Source organism: Stomoxys calcitrans, chromosome 4, assembly GCF_963082655.1.
Source record: "Stomoxys calcitrans chromosome 4, idStoCalc2.1, whole genome shotgun sequence".
Taxonomy (NCBI): domain Eukaryota; kingdom Metazoa; phylum Arthropoda; class Insecta; order Diptera; family Muscidae; genus Stomoxys; species Stomoxys calcitrans.
Genome location: NC_081555.1, coordinates 38,206,792 through 38,224,974, shown reverse-complemented (window position 1 = coordinate 38,224,974; position 18,183 = coordinate 38,206,792). Strand labels below are relative to the sequence as shown.

General features: G+C 40.5%; 1 protein-coding gene across 1 annotated transcript; it reads right to left on the bottom strand.

Annotated features, from left to right (window-relative positions):
• Nucleotides 1-1,289: 1,289 nt before the first annotated feature.
• LOC106083570 (uncharacterized) lies at nt 1,290-17,032 on the bottom strand. The gene is made up of 6 exons (XM_013246684.2): nt 16,672-17,032; nt 16,046-16,429; nt 6,843-11,317; nt 2,325-2,439; nt 2,004-2,251; nt 1,290-1,938 (listed from the first exon to the last, which is right to left on the bottom strand). Exons 1-6 carry the CDS (start codon nt 16,990-16,992, stop codon nt 1,494-1,496), a joined length of 5,988 nt encoding a protein of 1,995 aa, XP_013102138.2. The 5' UTR covers nt 16,993-17,032; the 3' UTR covers nt 1,290-1,493.
• Between the last annotated feature and the right edge of the window lie 1,151 nt (nt 17,033-18,183).

Genomic DNA, 18,183 nt, shown 5'->3' with positions numbered 1-18,183 from the left:
ATCAAACTCGTTTTCTAATCTCAAATACCATACATGACTGGTTTGTGTTTTTGCCACTCAGTGACTTGTCTTTGAAAATATATATCAGATTCGTGTTCTACTCTAAAATACCTCTTATTTGAGCCTCATATTGCAATGCTCAGCAAATACTTCCTATTTGGTTGGTGTTATGGGGTGGGGTGGCCCCATAGACACTTTTCCCAAAAATTGATATCAGACACAAACTTTACTTTCAAAGACCTTTCATTTGAGTCCCATATTGCTATGGTCGTAAATTTGTCTTCTTTGGGGTATGTTCTCGGGGATGGGCGGTCCTCCAAAACACTTGGTCCCACATCTGGATATCAGATTCTTGTTCCACACTCAAATACCTTTAATTTAAGCCCCATATTGCCATGGTCATTAAATAAGTCCTATTTGGGGGGTGTTTTGGGGAAGGGGTGGACCCCCAGAAACTTTGTCCCAAATTCGGATATCAGATTCGTATTTTACTCGCAAATAGCTTTAATTTGAGTCCCATATTGCCATGGTCGGTAAAAATGTCCGATTTAGGCGTGTTTTGGGGATTGTGGGGGTCCCCCAAACACTTGGTCCAACAATTGGATATCCGATACGTTTTCTAATCTTAAATACCTTTCGTTTGAGTCCCATATTTCGTGATTGGTGTATATATATTTGGTGGGTTTTGGGATGGGGCGCCCCCCCCCCCAAGGTACCCCATCCGAAATTGGAATACCAAATTTTTGTTTGTATGTTACTATAAGAGAGCACAAAAATTTCGCTTAAATCGCACCATTCATATCCGAGAACTGGTGTTTTTGAAAATTAGGGTAAGGGGGAAGGTCCGCTCCCCCTTCAGATATCAAAAAAATTTAGTACCCTATTTTCACCACGGGGTCATTATGCACCATCAGTGAAAATTTCAAGAAACTCGGTTCAGTCGTTTCTGAGCCTATAAGGAACACACAAACAAACAAACACAAATTGATTTTTATATATAAGATTTTGTGTATTAAACATAAGGAGCCGAGCCCATCGCCACGCCAGCGACCTGGCGTTGCAGTGGCCGATCAGGACTCCCACCAACAATCCATAATCACGCTTCCACAGCTCGAAAGCAATCGACGAAGTAGTTTTCTTTTGAATTTTTTGCAGAATTGAAGACTTTTTTAGAATAGGGCATAACCAATTTAAAGGGACACAGCTGTGGAAATTTTAGAACATGTTTTTAAGTTTTTAATAATTAATCTCTTATTACACTTTTTTTACCCAAAAGTACATATAAACGATTGATTTTATAGCTTTTATTTTTATATGCTATTAGAAAAAACCATATGCTCGGGTGACAACACATAAATTTTAAATAAATTTATAACTATAGTACAATACATGAACGCTGATGCGCTACAAATTAAAGATTTAATCTTGTTGTGCAAAAATAAATAAATTATAACCCATGACTGCACTATCCAAAACTAAATAGATATATAACTCTAATAGCTCAATGCACGATTAAACTCGTGAACCATTTTTAAAACATAGTTTTCCTTTTCTTCGATTTCTTCCTTTAGTAGTGCTCGCAATTTTTGTAAATTCGGCATTGATTTGCAATCGCGTATGTTTAGTAATGCGGTGAAAATGTTATCCCAAAGGTTCTTATTAAAATAGCGTGGGGTGCGTGTCTTATGCATCCAAATGCCACTTGGCTTCTTATCAATATCCATATATTTTCCAAATAACAGCACATGTATGACGCCAGCCAATCCGTACAGATCCAGTTGATAAGTCCAAGGACGATGCTCACGCATTTCAACACATTTAAAGCTCATGTCATGGTGCTCGTATGAGAATGTTTGATCCGACTTGAACTGTTTCATATCGATTGAAACACCGAAATCGATCAATTGCATGGAACGGGTCTTGGATGGATATGACAATCTGCAGAAGATGTAAAAATTAGAATCGTTTAAACTTTTTTATGGTATCAAATTTTAATGTCGTACTTATTCATTAGCAAAATGTTATCCGCTTTTATATCCGCATGTATAACACTGACCGCATGCAAATGATCAATCATTTCCAATAGCTCATTGACCAACAGCATAACCACATATTCATCAACATTTTTCATGGTATGCTTTTTGATTTTATTGCAAACGGTTATAAGAGAACCATACGTTGAGAATTGTGATATAAATATGTTGGAATTGTTACCGATTAGAGCATAGTCAATGCTCATGTAGGCAGGAAGCTTAAAAGAGAAATTAAAATAATTATAAAATTATATATAAATAAATAAATTTTTTATATATGTGATGAATTACCATTTCCTCAACCATGATGCGAGAATGAATCTCCAAACATATGTAATACTCCCATAAATTACAAGGGTTTTCCTGTTTCATGGCCACTTTCTTACCGGTAGAAGCCTCTTTGCCACTGTAATAGAGAAAAAAATCATGTACATTGTGTGGGAATGGGTGTGTTAAAATTTGTATGTAAAATATGTAAAAAATCAGCCGTGTGGAGTCTCATGAATTCAAATTAGGGGGATGTGTTAGGTTGAATGGGTGTCACGATTTAAGCGGACGGTCTATCGGAACTCAAGGCTCTGACACCGGCCATGTAATTTGGAAACTGGCCCTGCAAACAGTTTCTTCCGCTATAAGGCTATGCTGGGTCCTGGGAAATAAGGGAGGGGCAACTAGCCAGTAATGAATGAACGATGAGGATTGACCATTTTCTTCTTGGTAGGGTGGACACTTTCCACATTACGCGCAAATAAGGCGGGGTCTATCGAAACTCAAGGCTCTGACACCGGCCATCTAAGTTGGAAACTGGCCCTGCAGACAGTTTCTTCCGCTATCAGGCTATGCTGGGTCCTGGGAAATAAGGGAGGGGCAGCTAGCCAGTAATGAATGAACGATGAGGGTTGACCATTTTCTTCTTGGTAGGGTGGACACTTTTCACATTACGCGCAAATAAGGCGGTGTCTATCGAAACTCAAGGCTCTGACACCGGCCATCTAAGTTGGAAACTGGCCCTGCAAACAGTTTCTTCCGCTATCAGGCTATGTTGGGTCCTGGGAAATAAGGGAGGGGCAGCTAGCCAGTAATGAATGACCGATGAGGGTTGACCATATTCTTCTTGGTAGGGTGGACACTTTCCACATTACGCGCAAATAAAGCGGGGGTTGTCGGGTGGTCGAGTGCTTCCTCAGCTTAGCCTAATGCTGGTGAAGTACTACCTCAGGATGCTAATATATCGATATATATATCGGAGGCCACCGTAGCGCAGAGGTTAGCATGTCCGCCTATGACACTGAACGCCAGGAATCGAATCCTAGCGAGACCATCGGAAAAAATTTTCAGCGGTGGTTTTCCCTTCCTAATGCTGGCAACATTTGTGAGGTACTACGCCATGTAAAACTTCTCTCCAAAGAGGTGTCACACTGCGGCACGCCGTTCGGACACGGCTATGAAAAGGATGCCCCTTATCATTGAGCTTAAAACTTGGATCGGACGGCACTCATTGATATGTAGAAGCTTGCCCCTGTTCCTTAGTGGAATGTTCATGGGAAAAATTTGCGATTTCTGCCCTTCTGCCCTTATCTACCAAATTAAAATGGCACTAACATTAAAATTGTTTTTGTTGTAAAATCATAACGGCTTGGATTATCGACACAAAATTTTAAATCTGAAATGGCTGACTGAACGAAGTACTCGCCTATGAGTACTTCTGGTTGTTGTTGTAGCAGCGTATTGTACACTAAGGCGCCAGTCCTTGCCGATGAAGGACTCCATCTGGTCAATCCGGTACGTACAACCGTCTGTCATGGGATTTGGTCTCGATGGTGTTCTACTTGGTAGGGTGGACTTCCCACATTAAGCGCAAATAAGGCTGTTGGAACAGGACGTCGCTTAGCCTAACACTGGTGAAGTATTACTTCAGGCTGCTGATGTATGGTCATAACAACGGCAGGTTTTGACAATGCGTTAGAAGAGGTTTGAAGAGGTTTTAACAATGCGTTGGAAGAGGGGGAGGAATAGATGACGGCCGAGCACCATTGGTGTAATCCCGCAATTGCGAGAAGACACAGGATTATGCGTTAACACCTCTTAATTTAGATCTGAAATGGCTGACTGAACGAAATACTCGCCTATGAATACTTCTGCTTGTTGTTGTAGCAGTGTGTAGGGACCACTACTTTAGTATTTTGACCTAACCTGACCGTCTGGGATTGGGTCTACCTGGTTGTGTGTTGTTGTTTTTGTTGTATCCACCCATATAAAATGTACCTTCGATTTGACCGATATCCCTTGGTTACTTAATGGAGGCAATAAGTTCTCGTCATACTGAGTATCATAGGCAATCAGTATTCAGCCACTCGGTACCGCTGAATAACCGCAACTGCAGTTGCAGCAGCTACTTCGTATACCAACGGAGCATTTCACTTTCCGCAACCTGTAAAGGTGTTCAGTAGCTCTCAGGCGAGCTTCTCATAGAGTTCTATCCTATATGGTGCTCTTAGTTATTCCGTGCATTGGACTGGTTCCCCCCTTTGTATACCCACCTGCACAAGGTCGATTTGTAAAAGGTAGATCAACCCCATTAAGTTTATATATTCTTGATCGCCTTGGCATTCTAAGTCAATCTAGCCATGTCCGCCCGTCCGTCTATGAAAATCACGATGATGATCGAACGAATAAAGATATCCGCTTGAAATTTTGTACAGATACTTATTTTTAATGTAGGTTTCGTTTTTGTTGGGCGCCCCGGTAGCCGAGTTGGTAGCGTGCATGGATTACCAGTGGATAGATATCCACCGCCCAGAAGCCTTAAGGTAGATCTACATGATCTAGAGCGTGAGGTTCAGCGCTACAAGAGAGAACTTCTAGATCAAGCGGCATATCAAGCGAGTCTAAACAACATTCATGCAGACACGGTAGCAGATGCGGTAATTGGCTACCGGGTGAAAGTAGTCCTTGGAGAACGGCCGCCACCCATTGCACCCGAAGAAATCGACCTCCCCCGGCAAACCAGAGTAGTTCTGGCTCAATTACGTTCCGGCAGATGCAGCCGCCTCAATTCCCACAGAGCTAGGATTGATGCCGACGTGCAGGATGTATGTCCCGATTGTAACCAGGGACCGCACAATACACGTCACCTGTTTAACTGCCCGGCCAGACCCACTCGACTCAGACCCAGATCCCTGTGGACCCACCTCATCTTAGTCGCAAGGTTCCTGGGTCTTGACACTCAACAGAATCAAGCAGACGAAAGATAAAACACAATAAACTGCTTCAACAACAACAACAACCAGTGCAGGGGTCGCGGGGTTCAATTCCCGCCAGAAGCCTTGGTCTGTCGCTACTGTGGTATCACAATGGACTTAAAATTGTGTGAGTCTATAAAGAACTGCAACTCATACCTAACCTAACCTTCGTTGTTGTTGTTGTAGCCATATTTTCATGTGGAGGTTGCGATCCTCGTCAAGCTGCTGATGGTGAGCAACTTTGTTCCAGTCCAAAGGACCGATCACTGTGGGAACACGGTGGCCATTGGTTATTTGAAGGCGCCAATAATAACTCGCCTTGTCATGTCGAGCATCTCAGCACTCAGAGGTACTCAGTATTTGTGCAAGAGCCGTAGCCGTCCGGCTTCTCACTGAGACTCTCCGCTCGAAATCGCTGATTGTCCGCGACTACCGTTGCAGCTAATGGAACATTCTACTATCCGCAACCTGTGGACGCACCCGGTAGCTCGCTCCTAAGCTTCTCGCGACAGTAATGAACACCACACAGATCGAACCTCAATGTTCCGGCCTCACAGCTATACCGTGACGGGAATTGTGTCGTGTTGTTCCTGGTTTTACACATCCTGTATGTTGGCGTTTTACCTTGTCAAAAGGAGTTAAGGTGGCTGAGTCTAACGGATCATTCTTGGGCAGAACTACTTTAGTATGTAGTATAGAGGTTTGCTTCTCCTTCGTCGTTATAAAAGCTGTGGTGCTCTGATACGCCGCTTTATCTGAAGGCCTACTTTTATGGAGCTAGAACTTGAAGATCTAATTGACATTTCCGGGCGGCGGCCCCTTTTTTGGTGGTTGTGACGGCTGCTGGACATAGTGCTGCCGAAAAACGACTTATGGATTTATTCCTACTCCTGTGGAGTGAATGCTGCCAAATGTGGTGCCAAGTTTTCCATTAATATTCTATTAAGGAACAGTCAGAAAACTTTTTGCATATCATTGAGTGCCGCCCGATTCTATTTTAAGCTAAATTATAAGTAGTATTATAAGTATTGGGTTGCCCAAAAAGTAATTGCGGATATTATAAAAGAAAGTAAATGCATTTTTAATAAATCTTAGAATGGACTTTAATCAAATAAACTTTTTTTCTAAAGTAAGCTAAAAGTAACAGCTGATAACTGACAGAAGAATGAATGAAATTACAGAGTCACAAGCCGTGAAAAAATTTGTCAACGCCGACTATATGAAAAATCCGCAATAACTTTTTGGGCAATAGTATCCGACTCCGAACGAAGTGCCACTTAGCAAAAACTCTTTATACATATGGGTCTAAGAATATTAAAATACGAACCACATATTCCATAAACTTCCAGGGAAGTTACTCGGAATAGGGCTGTATATTAAGTTTTGTGTAACCAAAAAGTGGGTTTCAGAAGTGTTTCGAGGATTGGAAAAACGGAAAAAATATCTGAGGGGATTATTTTAAAGGGGACAAGATGAATAAATAAATACTGTATTAAAATAAGGGTTACTTTTTGATCAGACCAAGAATATTGCAACATATAACAGAAAAAAAAACAAAAATACTCACCAGAACACTGCACCATATGCGCCTTCTCCTATCAATTTAAGGACTTCAAATTCATGATCATTTATGCGTATCTTCATTGATGGTTTTAGGCAGCGAATAGTGCGAACCATCATACAAGTTTCCAATCCCTGTATATAGTTGGTAAATTGTATGTGTTCTAGGAAAGCATTGATCAGGTCCACATTGAATGGATTGACATGGGGATCGACGCAGATATTTTCAATAACTATTTGGGTTTGATTAAGGTCGGTTTCAGGATGTCTATATTGGCTATTGCCAGGTGTTTTAAAGGGGTCGTCATCGGGAACTTCCCATATATGGTTTTGAATTTTTGGCGTTTTGGGAGTATTTCTGTAATAAATGCTCATTTCACCATAATCATCTTCAGTTTCTTCTTCGGGCATGGATTTCATGGTTACTTGTTTAGAATCATTTGTTGCTGATTGCGGTTGATGTTGTTTCTGGGCCTGTATAGCCGCCCATTCGGAGGGACTTATATCAATACTCATGCGACATAAAGGCAACATTTCTTTAGAAGAAGAAGTCTCAAGCGAACTGAATTTGGGTTTAGGTAGTTCAGAAACCATCGACTTGGCCGAAGAATGAATTTGCCTAGAGGATGATTGTTGCAAAATTGAAGTTTGACAGGATTTCGCTTGGTCCACATTGGCCACCTCGCTTCTAGTATTTCTATGGGAGACTTCATGGCCCTGCAATATTTTGGACGTAGATGCCTCCTCTGACAACTGCTCATGCTTTATATGCAAGGATTGTTCTTGAATGTGTGATATATTTTTCAACATCGGATCATGGTTAGGCAGCCAAGTAGAGTTTTTAATCATGCTGATATTAGTGCCAAACATTTCGGTCTCTGCATTGAGTTCAAAATATTTCTCTTCGCTCGATTTTCTCTTCACCATGGACGTTTTAGCAGGCATGGGAGCCAAAAGACTCATTTTGCCCCAAGTTGATGCCGCCGCAGAAGCGGTTGATTTCATGCTATTGTTGACCGGAGCTTTACTCGCGCTTTCATTGCGTTCTGCCAAAAATTTCAAGGTAGAATTATTTTTACAAGGCTGTATCATTGTCATCTCCTTAACATCCTTGGGCACCGGGGGCGGTTCGTTTATTTCCGAAAAATCCTTCATAAATGAATCTGTCAAAATATTCTTCATGCTGGCCGGTTGTCCTTCGCCGGAATTGTTGGAATATGTGGATTGCTTCTTCATGCGATTAATTGAGGAGGAGGAACTCTGAACAGGCTGTGAATCGGGTATTACCGAATCATTGCATATTTGTATGCTGGAAAAACTGTTTGGTAGCAACTGCATTGCAGATTTCATGGAAACTTGTTGATTACGATTGCTGCTAGAGGTGCTATGGTGGGGTTGTGAATCTGGTATCATTGATTCATTGCCAGCTGTTTGAGTTTCGGTAACGTAAGAAAAATTAGATTTCTTATTGATTTGCTTTTCTACGGTCCTCTGCGGCTGAGAGTCCTCAATCAACGAAAAGTCTGGCATAAAGGAATCTCTCAACACCGATTTGGGTTTTGAATTTTTCGATATATGGGACTTTGGCGTCGGCTGAGAGTCCTCAACAACAGAGAAATCCGGCATGAATGATTCTCTCAAAACACTTTTTGATTTTGGGGGCTCTGGAAATAAGGCTGTTGATCTGGATTTTGGCTTCATTACATCGGGAGTTTCCATATCGCACAAGCGTTTAGGGTTTAGAGCTATGGGTGTTTTAGCTTCTGAAGCCATACGCATTTGACCGGCTTTATCTGGCTGTTTGGTGTGCATAGTTTTTGCCTTGGGTGGTGACTGACTGAAAAATTCGAAAATATGATCCCGATTTGGGGATTCCATAACAGTGTCCTGCAATTTTGGTAACACTTCGTCATCGCATCTTGAGGTGGGGGGCGGTGCGAGCATTAATTTCGTTATGGTTTCCGTTTTGTCTTCCTCAAATCGAATTGGAGGTGGAGGAGCTAACAACATTTTTGTAATGGTTTCCGTCTTATCTTCTTGAAATTTAATGGGCTGAGGCGGAGCAAGTAGCATCTTTGAAATGGTCTCTGTTTTATCCTCTTGAAACTTAGCGGGCTGAGAAGGGGCCAACATCATTTTTGTTATCGTTTCGGTCTTATCCTCCTGGAACCGTACTGGTTTAATGGCATAGCCGGCAGCAGTATCCTCCTTCTCTTCCAGGCGGGAGAAATTACCGACTTGTTGCTTCCCTTTTTCTTGCATGCTATCATCAAATATGGAAAAGTCTAAACGTCCAGCAGTCCCGGCCTCATGACGTGATGCAGCAGGTGGAGCTAACAATGGAGCTCTACTTGCCGCTTTGTCTTCGGTACGAGATATGTGTTCAACATTTTGCTTATCCAAAGTGTCCTCAAATATGGAGAAGTTTAGGCGACCACTAGCTGCAGCTGGAACTTTTGTTACCATTGCATCAAAATCGGCAGCAGCAGCTTTCTGTTGACTATCCTCGTGCTGGGACACAATCTTAATGCTGTTCCTTGAATTTGTGTTATCGTCCTCTACCGTACGTTCCTTAACTGTATCAAGAGTGGGTTGATGTTGTGCATGAGATTCTTGCTCGAATTCTGGCGAGCTAATTGTGGATTTTGTGGTTGCTCCGGTTGTGTGAGTACTTTGGGTAGTACCATGTTCCGAAGTTTCCAGAATGGTGGACAATTGTTTACGTGGAGGTGAGAATCCGGTAACAGCAACCGGAGAATTTTCATCTCCTATCTCAGCAGCAACATTTGCACCATCTGAAGACTGAAAAACTGGCTCCATCCCACTTTGTTCGACAATTGCCTCAGGCAACTTTTCCTTTAAAACATTGGCGAACATTTTCTGCGGTTCGGGTTTAGTCTTTGGAGTACTAACACTTTGAGCCTTAAGGAAAATATTGAATTTCTGGGTTGAGCACGATTCGTCGGCGTCAAAATATCCTCCATTGCCGCAACCCAAATCCGGTTTTAAAGCATTGTTGGTATTATCCTCGAAAATTTCAAATGGAAGTTTATTTGTTTTAGTTGGCTGAGCTGTGGGCAGGCTGGGCGTTTTGAATTGGAAGACTGGCATTTCAAAGGCCTGGGTGGAAGGATGTTGAATTTCCGTACTTTTTTTGTCCACGAATTCTACTGCAGGTTTGACAACGACGTCACTGGAAGTTGTTGCACCAGACTTGGGTTCATATTCAAAGCGGTCTTTTGTTTTTTCCAATAGACTTTTGCATGTGTCAGTTTCAGCGCGAGTTGCGTCACTGATGCGAGTTGCGTCTACGGCTTCCCTAACAGCACCCTGTGTTGCTATATTCTTGGGTATTGCTCCCTTGCTTGCAATCTCTTTTACCTCTTGTTGGCGCTGCAAATTTGACAAAACCTTAGGAAGCACAATCTCATCGCGATTTTCAAAGATAGGCAAAACCGATAAGCGCTCTGATTTTCCTGCGTCTTCTTTGCCTTCAGTGCTTACTTCGTCCGAAAGACTTGGTAATATAGAGCATTTTCTCGCTGATCCTCGATTAGCACATGGAGCCAGAGATTTGCGCAAAGGAAAGAAGCTTTTACGCCTTTGTATTTTCTCACTGGTGGCACAAATTGTCTCTTCCATATCAGCAGGTTTCATAATAGTCTCGTTGCGCTTAACTCGTAGTGCAAGAATTTCCTCAAATTGGCGCTCGATTTTTTCCTCCAAGTTATAGATTTCATTATATGACACCACAAGGCCAGGATTAGGTGGTGGTGGCACAAAAGTATCATCTACCGCTTCATGTTGCTGGGGATTTGACTGTTTAGCAAAATGTGGATATTGTCGAATATTAAAACGGGGACCACGACCCCAGTATATGTCGCGTTTTTTGGTGAACCCATTTTCTAGGCCATGTTTTTTCAAAAAACAATAAGCCTTCCACTCCTCAGGCTGAAATTCTACATTGGGGCGTGGATATAGTTTACATTTGTTATATTCTGCTAAGCTATTCCTATCCGGTCGTTCCTCGGTGGTCACTGGCACAAGCCAATCAGCTTGAGGTGAATTGCGTGCAAAGAAATTGGTTGGCAATCTTATGGGTTTATCGAATTTACTTTCCTCTGGTCTCATCAATATGGGCAAAGCCAAATCGTCCTCCACATCCATGTCCATGTCTCCTTTATCATCAGCATCATCGTTGTGTATTTCAAAACCTAATTCATTTGTTGTAGCTTTTTTGCCAAAAAGTTTTCCCTTGGAGTGCGCCTTATTCCAGGGTCCAGGTTCTTTTCGATTTTCTTGATCTCTTTGAGCATCGATAATCGAACGCACAACAGACTTGGCTTCGCCCTCTGTGGTGGCATCTGTTGAAGCAGAAGTTGTTGGTTGTTCGTTGGGAATAACGTTGGGATTTTCATTTTCGTCTTTGAAAACATTTACGAGGACATTATTGCGCTGCTGCGTAGGCTGTGAAAAATCGGGCTAAAAAAAATACAATTTTATTATAAAAAATCACCCGAAGCGTAATAACAATTTTGTAAAATAACTCTTTTCATCTGGAGCGATAAAACGATACAAACGTAATTTTGCATTTTGGAAAATTTACGTGTTTAGCTATCTAGTGTAGGAAAGCCCTTGGCTGATTCTATTTTTGGAGAATTTCGTCTATTGCCGTAATGATACAATTATTGTATCACAATGAACTACAATGGCCGCTTTCACTACGAAATCGTCTCCCTTGCCTGAAATTGCGAAAACCTACGTCCAAAAACGATTATATCGCCGAATAGCCTGTATAGGACTGTCTTGGATCCGTCCCTTCAGAAAAAAGAGTCAAGCGAAAAAAAATTAAAAAAATAAATGTAGCAATATAACTAAAAAGTTAAATTAAAAAATAAAGCTATAAGGGGTTAAGACTGATTTGGCACAGTTGTTGGAAGTCGTAACAGAACATCGAATGCGAAATTTCACTCTAATCGGACAAAAATTGCGGCCTGAAAGGACTCAACAAGTCAAATCGGGAGATTGGATTATATGGGAGCTATATCAGGTTATAGACCGATTTGAACCGTACTTAGCGCAATTGTTGAAAGTCATAACAAAACACTATGTGAAAAATTTCAGCCAAATCGGATGAAAATTGGAGCTTCCAGGGTCTCAAGAAGTCAAATCGGGGGATCGGTTTATATGGGAGCTATATCAGTTTATAGACCTATTCAGACCGTACATGGCGCAGTTGTTGGAAGTCATAACAGAACACTACGTGCAAAATTTCAGCCAAATCGGATGAAAATTGAGGTTTTCAGGGTCTCAAGAAGTCAAATCGGGGGATTGGTTTATATGGGAGCTTTATCAAGTCCTTTACCGATTTGGACCGTACTTGGCACAGTTGCTGAAAATTATAACGGAGCACTTCATACAAAATTTCAGCCAAATCGGACAAAAATTGCGGTTTTGCAATCGCACAAGAAGTCAAATCGAAGATTTATATGGGAGCTATATCCAAAGCAGAACCGATATTGTCCATTTGCAATCCCCAACGACCTACATCAATATTAAGTATCTTTGCAAAATTTCAAGCGCCTAGGTTTACGCGTTCGACCGCTATCATGATTTCGAAAGACGGACGGACGGACATGGTTAGTTCGACTCAGAATGTCGAGACGATTAAGAATAAATATACTTTATGGGGTCCTAGATCAATATTTCGAGGTGTTACAAACGGAAAAATAACTATAAACAAGTAAGAGCGTGCTAAGTTCGGCCGGGCCGAATCTTATATACCCTCCACCATGGATCGCATTTGTCGAGTTCTATGCGCGGTATCTCATTTTAGGCAAACAAAGAATATTTAATAAGAACTGTTATGCTATCGGAGCTATATCAAGTTATAGTCCGATACGGACCATAAATGAATGCTGAACATTGTAGAAGTCATTGTGTAATATTTCAGTTCATTCGGCTAAGAATTGCGCCTTGTAGGGGCTTAAGAAGCAAAATCGGGAGATAGGTTTATATGGGAGCTGTATCAAGTTATTGATCGATTCAGACCATATAAGACATGTATGTTAAAGGTCATGAGAAGAAGCTGTTGTACAAAATTTCTGCCAAATCGGATGAGAATTACGTCCCCTAGAGGCTCAACAAGTCAAGATCCCAGATCGGTTTATATGGCAGCTATATCAGGTTATGTACCGATTTGCATCATATTTATCACAGTTTTGGAAGTCATAACAAACCACCTCATGTAAAATTTCAGCCAAATTGGATGAGAATTTCTCGCTCTATTGGCTTAAGATGTCAAGATCCGAGATCGGTTTATATGACAGCTATACCAGATTATGAACCGATTTAAATCATTCTAAGCACAGTTGTTAGAAGTGATACCAAAACGCTACGTGCAAAATTTCTGTCAAATCGGAAGAGAATTGCGCCCTCTAGATGCTCAAGAAGTCAAGACCCAAGATCGCTTTATATGGCAGCTATATCAAAACATTGAGCGATTTGAACCATACTAAACACAGTTGTTGAAAGTGATACCAAAACACCACATGCAAAATTTTAGTCAAATCGGATGAGACTTGGCTAGATCGACTTATTGGGTTGCCCAAAAAGTAATTGCGGATTTTTCATATAGTCGGCGTTGACAAATTTTTTCACAGCTTGTGACTCTGTAATTGCATTCTTTCTTCTGTCAGTTATCAGCTGTTACTTTTAGCTTGCTTTAGAAAAAAAGTGTAAAAAAGTATATTTGATTAAAGTTCATTCTAAGTATTATTAAAAATGCATTTACTTTCTTTTAAAAAATCCGCAATTACTTTTTGGGCAACCCAATAAAATGACATGACGATCAAGAATATATATACTTTATGGAGTCTCAGATGCATATTTCGAGGTGTTACAAACAGAATGACGAAATTAGTATACCCTTATCCTATGGTGGAGGGCATAAAAATAGAAAAACACCACCTCCAAAATTTCAGGCAAATAGAGTAATAATTGCGCCCTCCAGAGGCTCAAAAAGTCAAACTGGGAAGTCGGTTCATATGTCAGCTATATCAGGCTATTCACCGATTTAGACAATACTCGGAATAGTTGTTGGAAGTCATAACAAAATGACATATGCAAAATTTCAACCATATTGGATAAGAATTGCGACCTCTAGAAGCCTATGAAGTCTAATCGGGAGATCAGTTTATATGGCGGCTATATTAGGATATGGACTGATTTAGACCATACTTGGCAGAGTTGTTCGAAGTCATACCAAAACGAGATGGGCAAAATATCAAACAAATTGAATAAGAATTGCACCCTCTAGAAGCTCAAGAAGTTTAATGGGGAGATCGGCTTATATGGCGGCAATATCAGGTTATGGACTGATTTAGATCATACTTGGCTGTTGGAAGTCATTCCGCAACAATATGTGCAAAATTTCCTCCTTATGTGCAAATTTGTGCCCTCTAAAGGCTCAACAAGTCAAGACCCAAGATCGGGTTACATGGCGGCTATATCAAAACATGGCCGATTTGGCCCATTTACAGTCCCAACCGACCTACACTTATAAGAAGCATTTGAGCAAAATTTCAAGCGCTTAGCTTTACTCCATCGAAAGTAAGCGTGCTTTTGACAGAAAGAGGGGCGGACATGGCTAGATCGACTTAAAATGTCAAACGATCAAGAATATATATATTTTATGGGGTCTTAGACGCTTATTTCGAGGTGTTACAACCGCAATGAAGAAATTAGTATGTCCCCATCCCATGGTGGAGGGTATAATAAAACAAGGAAAAGGGTTACAGCCAAAAAAAAAGACAACCATGGAAAGATGCTTAAGTTTCCATTGTTTTGCCAAAAGTCGTAAAAAAATAACCAATATTTAACATGGGATTTTTTCGCATTTATATAAGTTAAAGCTAAGAGGCCACCGTGGCGTAGAGGATGCTGAATGCCTAGGCAGGAACATTAGAACAATTTTCAGTGGTGGTTATACACTTCTGATGCTGACGACATTTTTGAGGTTCTTTGCCATGTAAAAACTTCTCCCCAAAGAGGTGGCGCTCTGCGGCACCCCATTCGGACTCGACTATAAAAGGAGACCCCTTATCATTGAGCTTAAAATTGAATCAGACAGCACTCATTGATTAGAGAGAAGTTTGCCACAGTTCCCTAATGGAATGTTCATAGGCAAATTTTCATTTGCATTTGCACGGGGGCTATAAACGGTTATGGACCGATTGAGATTTTACTTTACAACAATGTTTGAGGTTATAAAATAAGCCAATTTGCAAAATTTCACCAAAAGCGGATAAGAATAACTCCCTCTAGATGCCTAAGAAATCAATACAGATCAGTTTATATGGGGGCTTTATAAGGATATAGACGGCGATCAAGAATACATATAACCAGAGTTGAATATTGCTTGATGTTGTAATCGTAGAAAATAGTCAATTTAAAAGCAAACAAGCGAGAGCAGAGTGGAACAAAAAAAATTGCCGGAGTGGAGCGGAAAATTTTTTGCCGGAGCGGGAGTGGAGTGGATCGGAAGAAATGTACTAGCTTCGGATTACTGTACCAAGCAATGTCAGATGAACGCATTGCGGAGAGGATACTCCGAGACATCATTAACCCAGCAACCGCTCATTTTTTACCAGCTATTCTGGTGAAGCCAATTTCCCGGCAATAGCAAACGCGAGTGAGGGGATTCGTCGCTACAATTCTAGCGGCCATGGAAATTAATCTAGATATCTATAGAGTAGTTATTAAATATTTAACGGCAACTAATTGCTTCAGCACTTAAAGCTTTGAAACTTATGGCTGATATTGACCTATTTTGGACTAATGTCAAGTCACTTCCGAGCCCTAAAAGAAAAGCAAATAGGACCCCAAACAATTTGACGAAGTAACAGTGACCTATCCGCCAAACAGTTCATTGCAAAACACGTCATCATTTTGTCTGTCCAACAAAGCATACTCAACTCACAATCAGATCACACCATCCAAGTACAGCATTTGAAAATAAATCTATATCTATCCAATTACTAATGGATGAAAAGAAACGGCTACAACAAGAAACTACCAACAAGAACTATTTGCGTGATGGTTCCAGAAATGTCATATAGCCGTTTCTAAGCTAACACAATCGCTTGGACGCTATAAAGTGGTTCAATAAAATGTAACTACACAAATATCCATTTATTTAAAAAAATTTACCTTAACTGTTCCCGGACAATTACTTTTGACGGCAGCTCCAGTTCGTACACTTCCCACAATTTGCTTGCGCCGATGTCCACGCAGCGACGATAGTGCCAGACGTCGTTCATGCATTTGACGTTTTGTTTCCTCCTGTACATCATCATTATCCTTATACATTACACGCTGTGCAACAGTAAATCCAAAATGCTGATGGGCTTCCTGGAGCTCCTCCAACGGCTGGGCGCGACATGCAATTCCGCGACGAAATATCTCATCAGCTCTGCGTGTGTTGTTTACCATATCATAGCAATAGGCCCAAGCAATATAAAAATCAGCGACCATAGTCCCAATGCCAGCATTGAATAATTGCTGATAACATTCCGCCGGATTATTATTATCGATCTGTAAATCACAAAAAGACAAACTGAATATTAAACTAAAATTTTAATAAATTGAAGTTAAGAAGCTTAGTCGAATAAACAATGAACATTTTTTGGAGTTTTGTCTGAATGGCGGAGAATTTCCTCACAATGCCAGGGACTTGCAGACAACGGTCTCTGCTAATTGCGTATTCAAAGATAACACCTAGACGTGTGTTTTCCTTCATCATTTCTTTTATAGGAATGTAAGGTACATCTACTTACATATTTTATGTACAATTTGATCATGCGACAATCTTGCTTGTATCTATCGTCATTTTCGAATTTTGTTAAACATTTTGCTAGCACCTCTTGAAGTCCCGACTCTTTACCGCCCGAAGGAAAACTTTGTTCAATCCAGTCTATGTAGTTATACCAAACACTCAGTGGATCGTCACCAGAATAATTATGAATCTTTTTTTCCAACTCTTTTCTTTGAGCCTGCAACTCCTGAGCGGATTCCACCTTAATGGAAGCTTGTAATATACTGGCATTGCGGCCCTGGGCCAATGGTTGAATGTTTTCTTTTGCATCTTCAAAATCCATGTTTTTCCCTTCGGTTATTATATCCTTTGTGTTGTTAACAAAAAAAAAACAATTTAAATTTGGCTCCGACGCTAGGAAAAATTATCGTTTAATATATTAATTAATCGATAGCTGTCAAATTTTATCGATGTTGTTGGAAATTGTCAGTGTTACCAATGCATCTTATATGGAGCATACACGGCACACATGGTACAATTAATAGGTATTGTCATTAGAACAACAAAAAAATCTGCCCCCAACGCAACTACCTTGAGTGGCAAATGCTATAAATTGAAATGTCAAAGTGGTTATAGAAATAAACTTTGTTTTACAACTTATCTTCTTCGCATGTATATTATATATGTATTTTCATCATTAGAACACTGTTTTCTTGCTTATGTCTGGCATATTGGACCATATAGAAGATCTTTTTAAGATTTTAGAAAAAATCATTTTCAAGCCTATGTCATTTAGATTTACTGAATAGTACCGTAAACAGCTGAGTACAATTTTTTTTTCGCACAAAGCACTATCGATCAACGAGTATGTGTATGTTACTAGTTCGCCACAAAATCAACGAAAAATGGCACGAACTAGTAACATACACAAAATCTGAGTTGCACTAATCACAGAATTTGGCATATAGTGTACTCAATATATTGTTGTTGGGCAACTGCCACTACCTGTAAATAGACTATTGAATAGACCAATAGACGTCATAAATCTCGAAAAAATCAAATGATTTTGATTTTTCAGCCATGACTGATGGTTATGTGTTCATTTGACGAATACACCTTTGTTTTCACCAATGCTATTACAATGACCATTCATCAGATGTGCCATGTAAACTCAGTATAAGATACGACATTTGCCAAAGCCGATGATTAACTAAATCGATAAATTTATTTTTTGAAGGGCTCACTGATGCAAAATTACACTTTAAATATCAAATTAAAGGAAAATCGCAAAACATTGGGTCTGTTTTAACCAACGACACTTATCGAGAAACCCGCCCTAATTTATTCAAACTTGTGTCGATTTTCGATTACACCGATTATTTGGACATCCGCACAAAAAAAGATTTGTCGTGCTAAATACTAACAAGTTAATCCTTCACTCCTCCATTCCACTTTCGTGTAGAACTGCCAGAGACCGAAGCCGAGGCTTTCCGTCAGCGGCGGATCGTCGATTCAGTTCATTCAGATAAGCCGA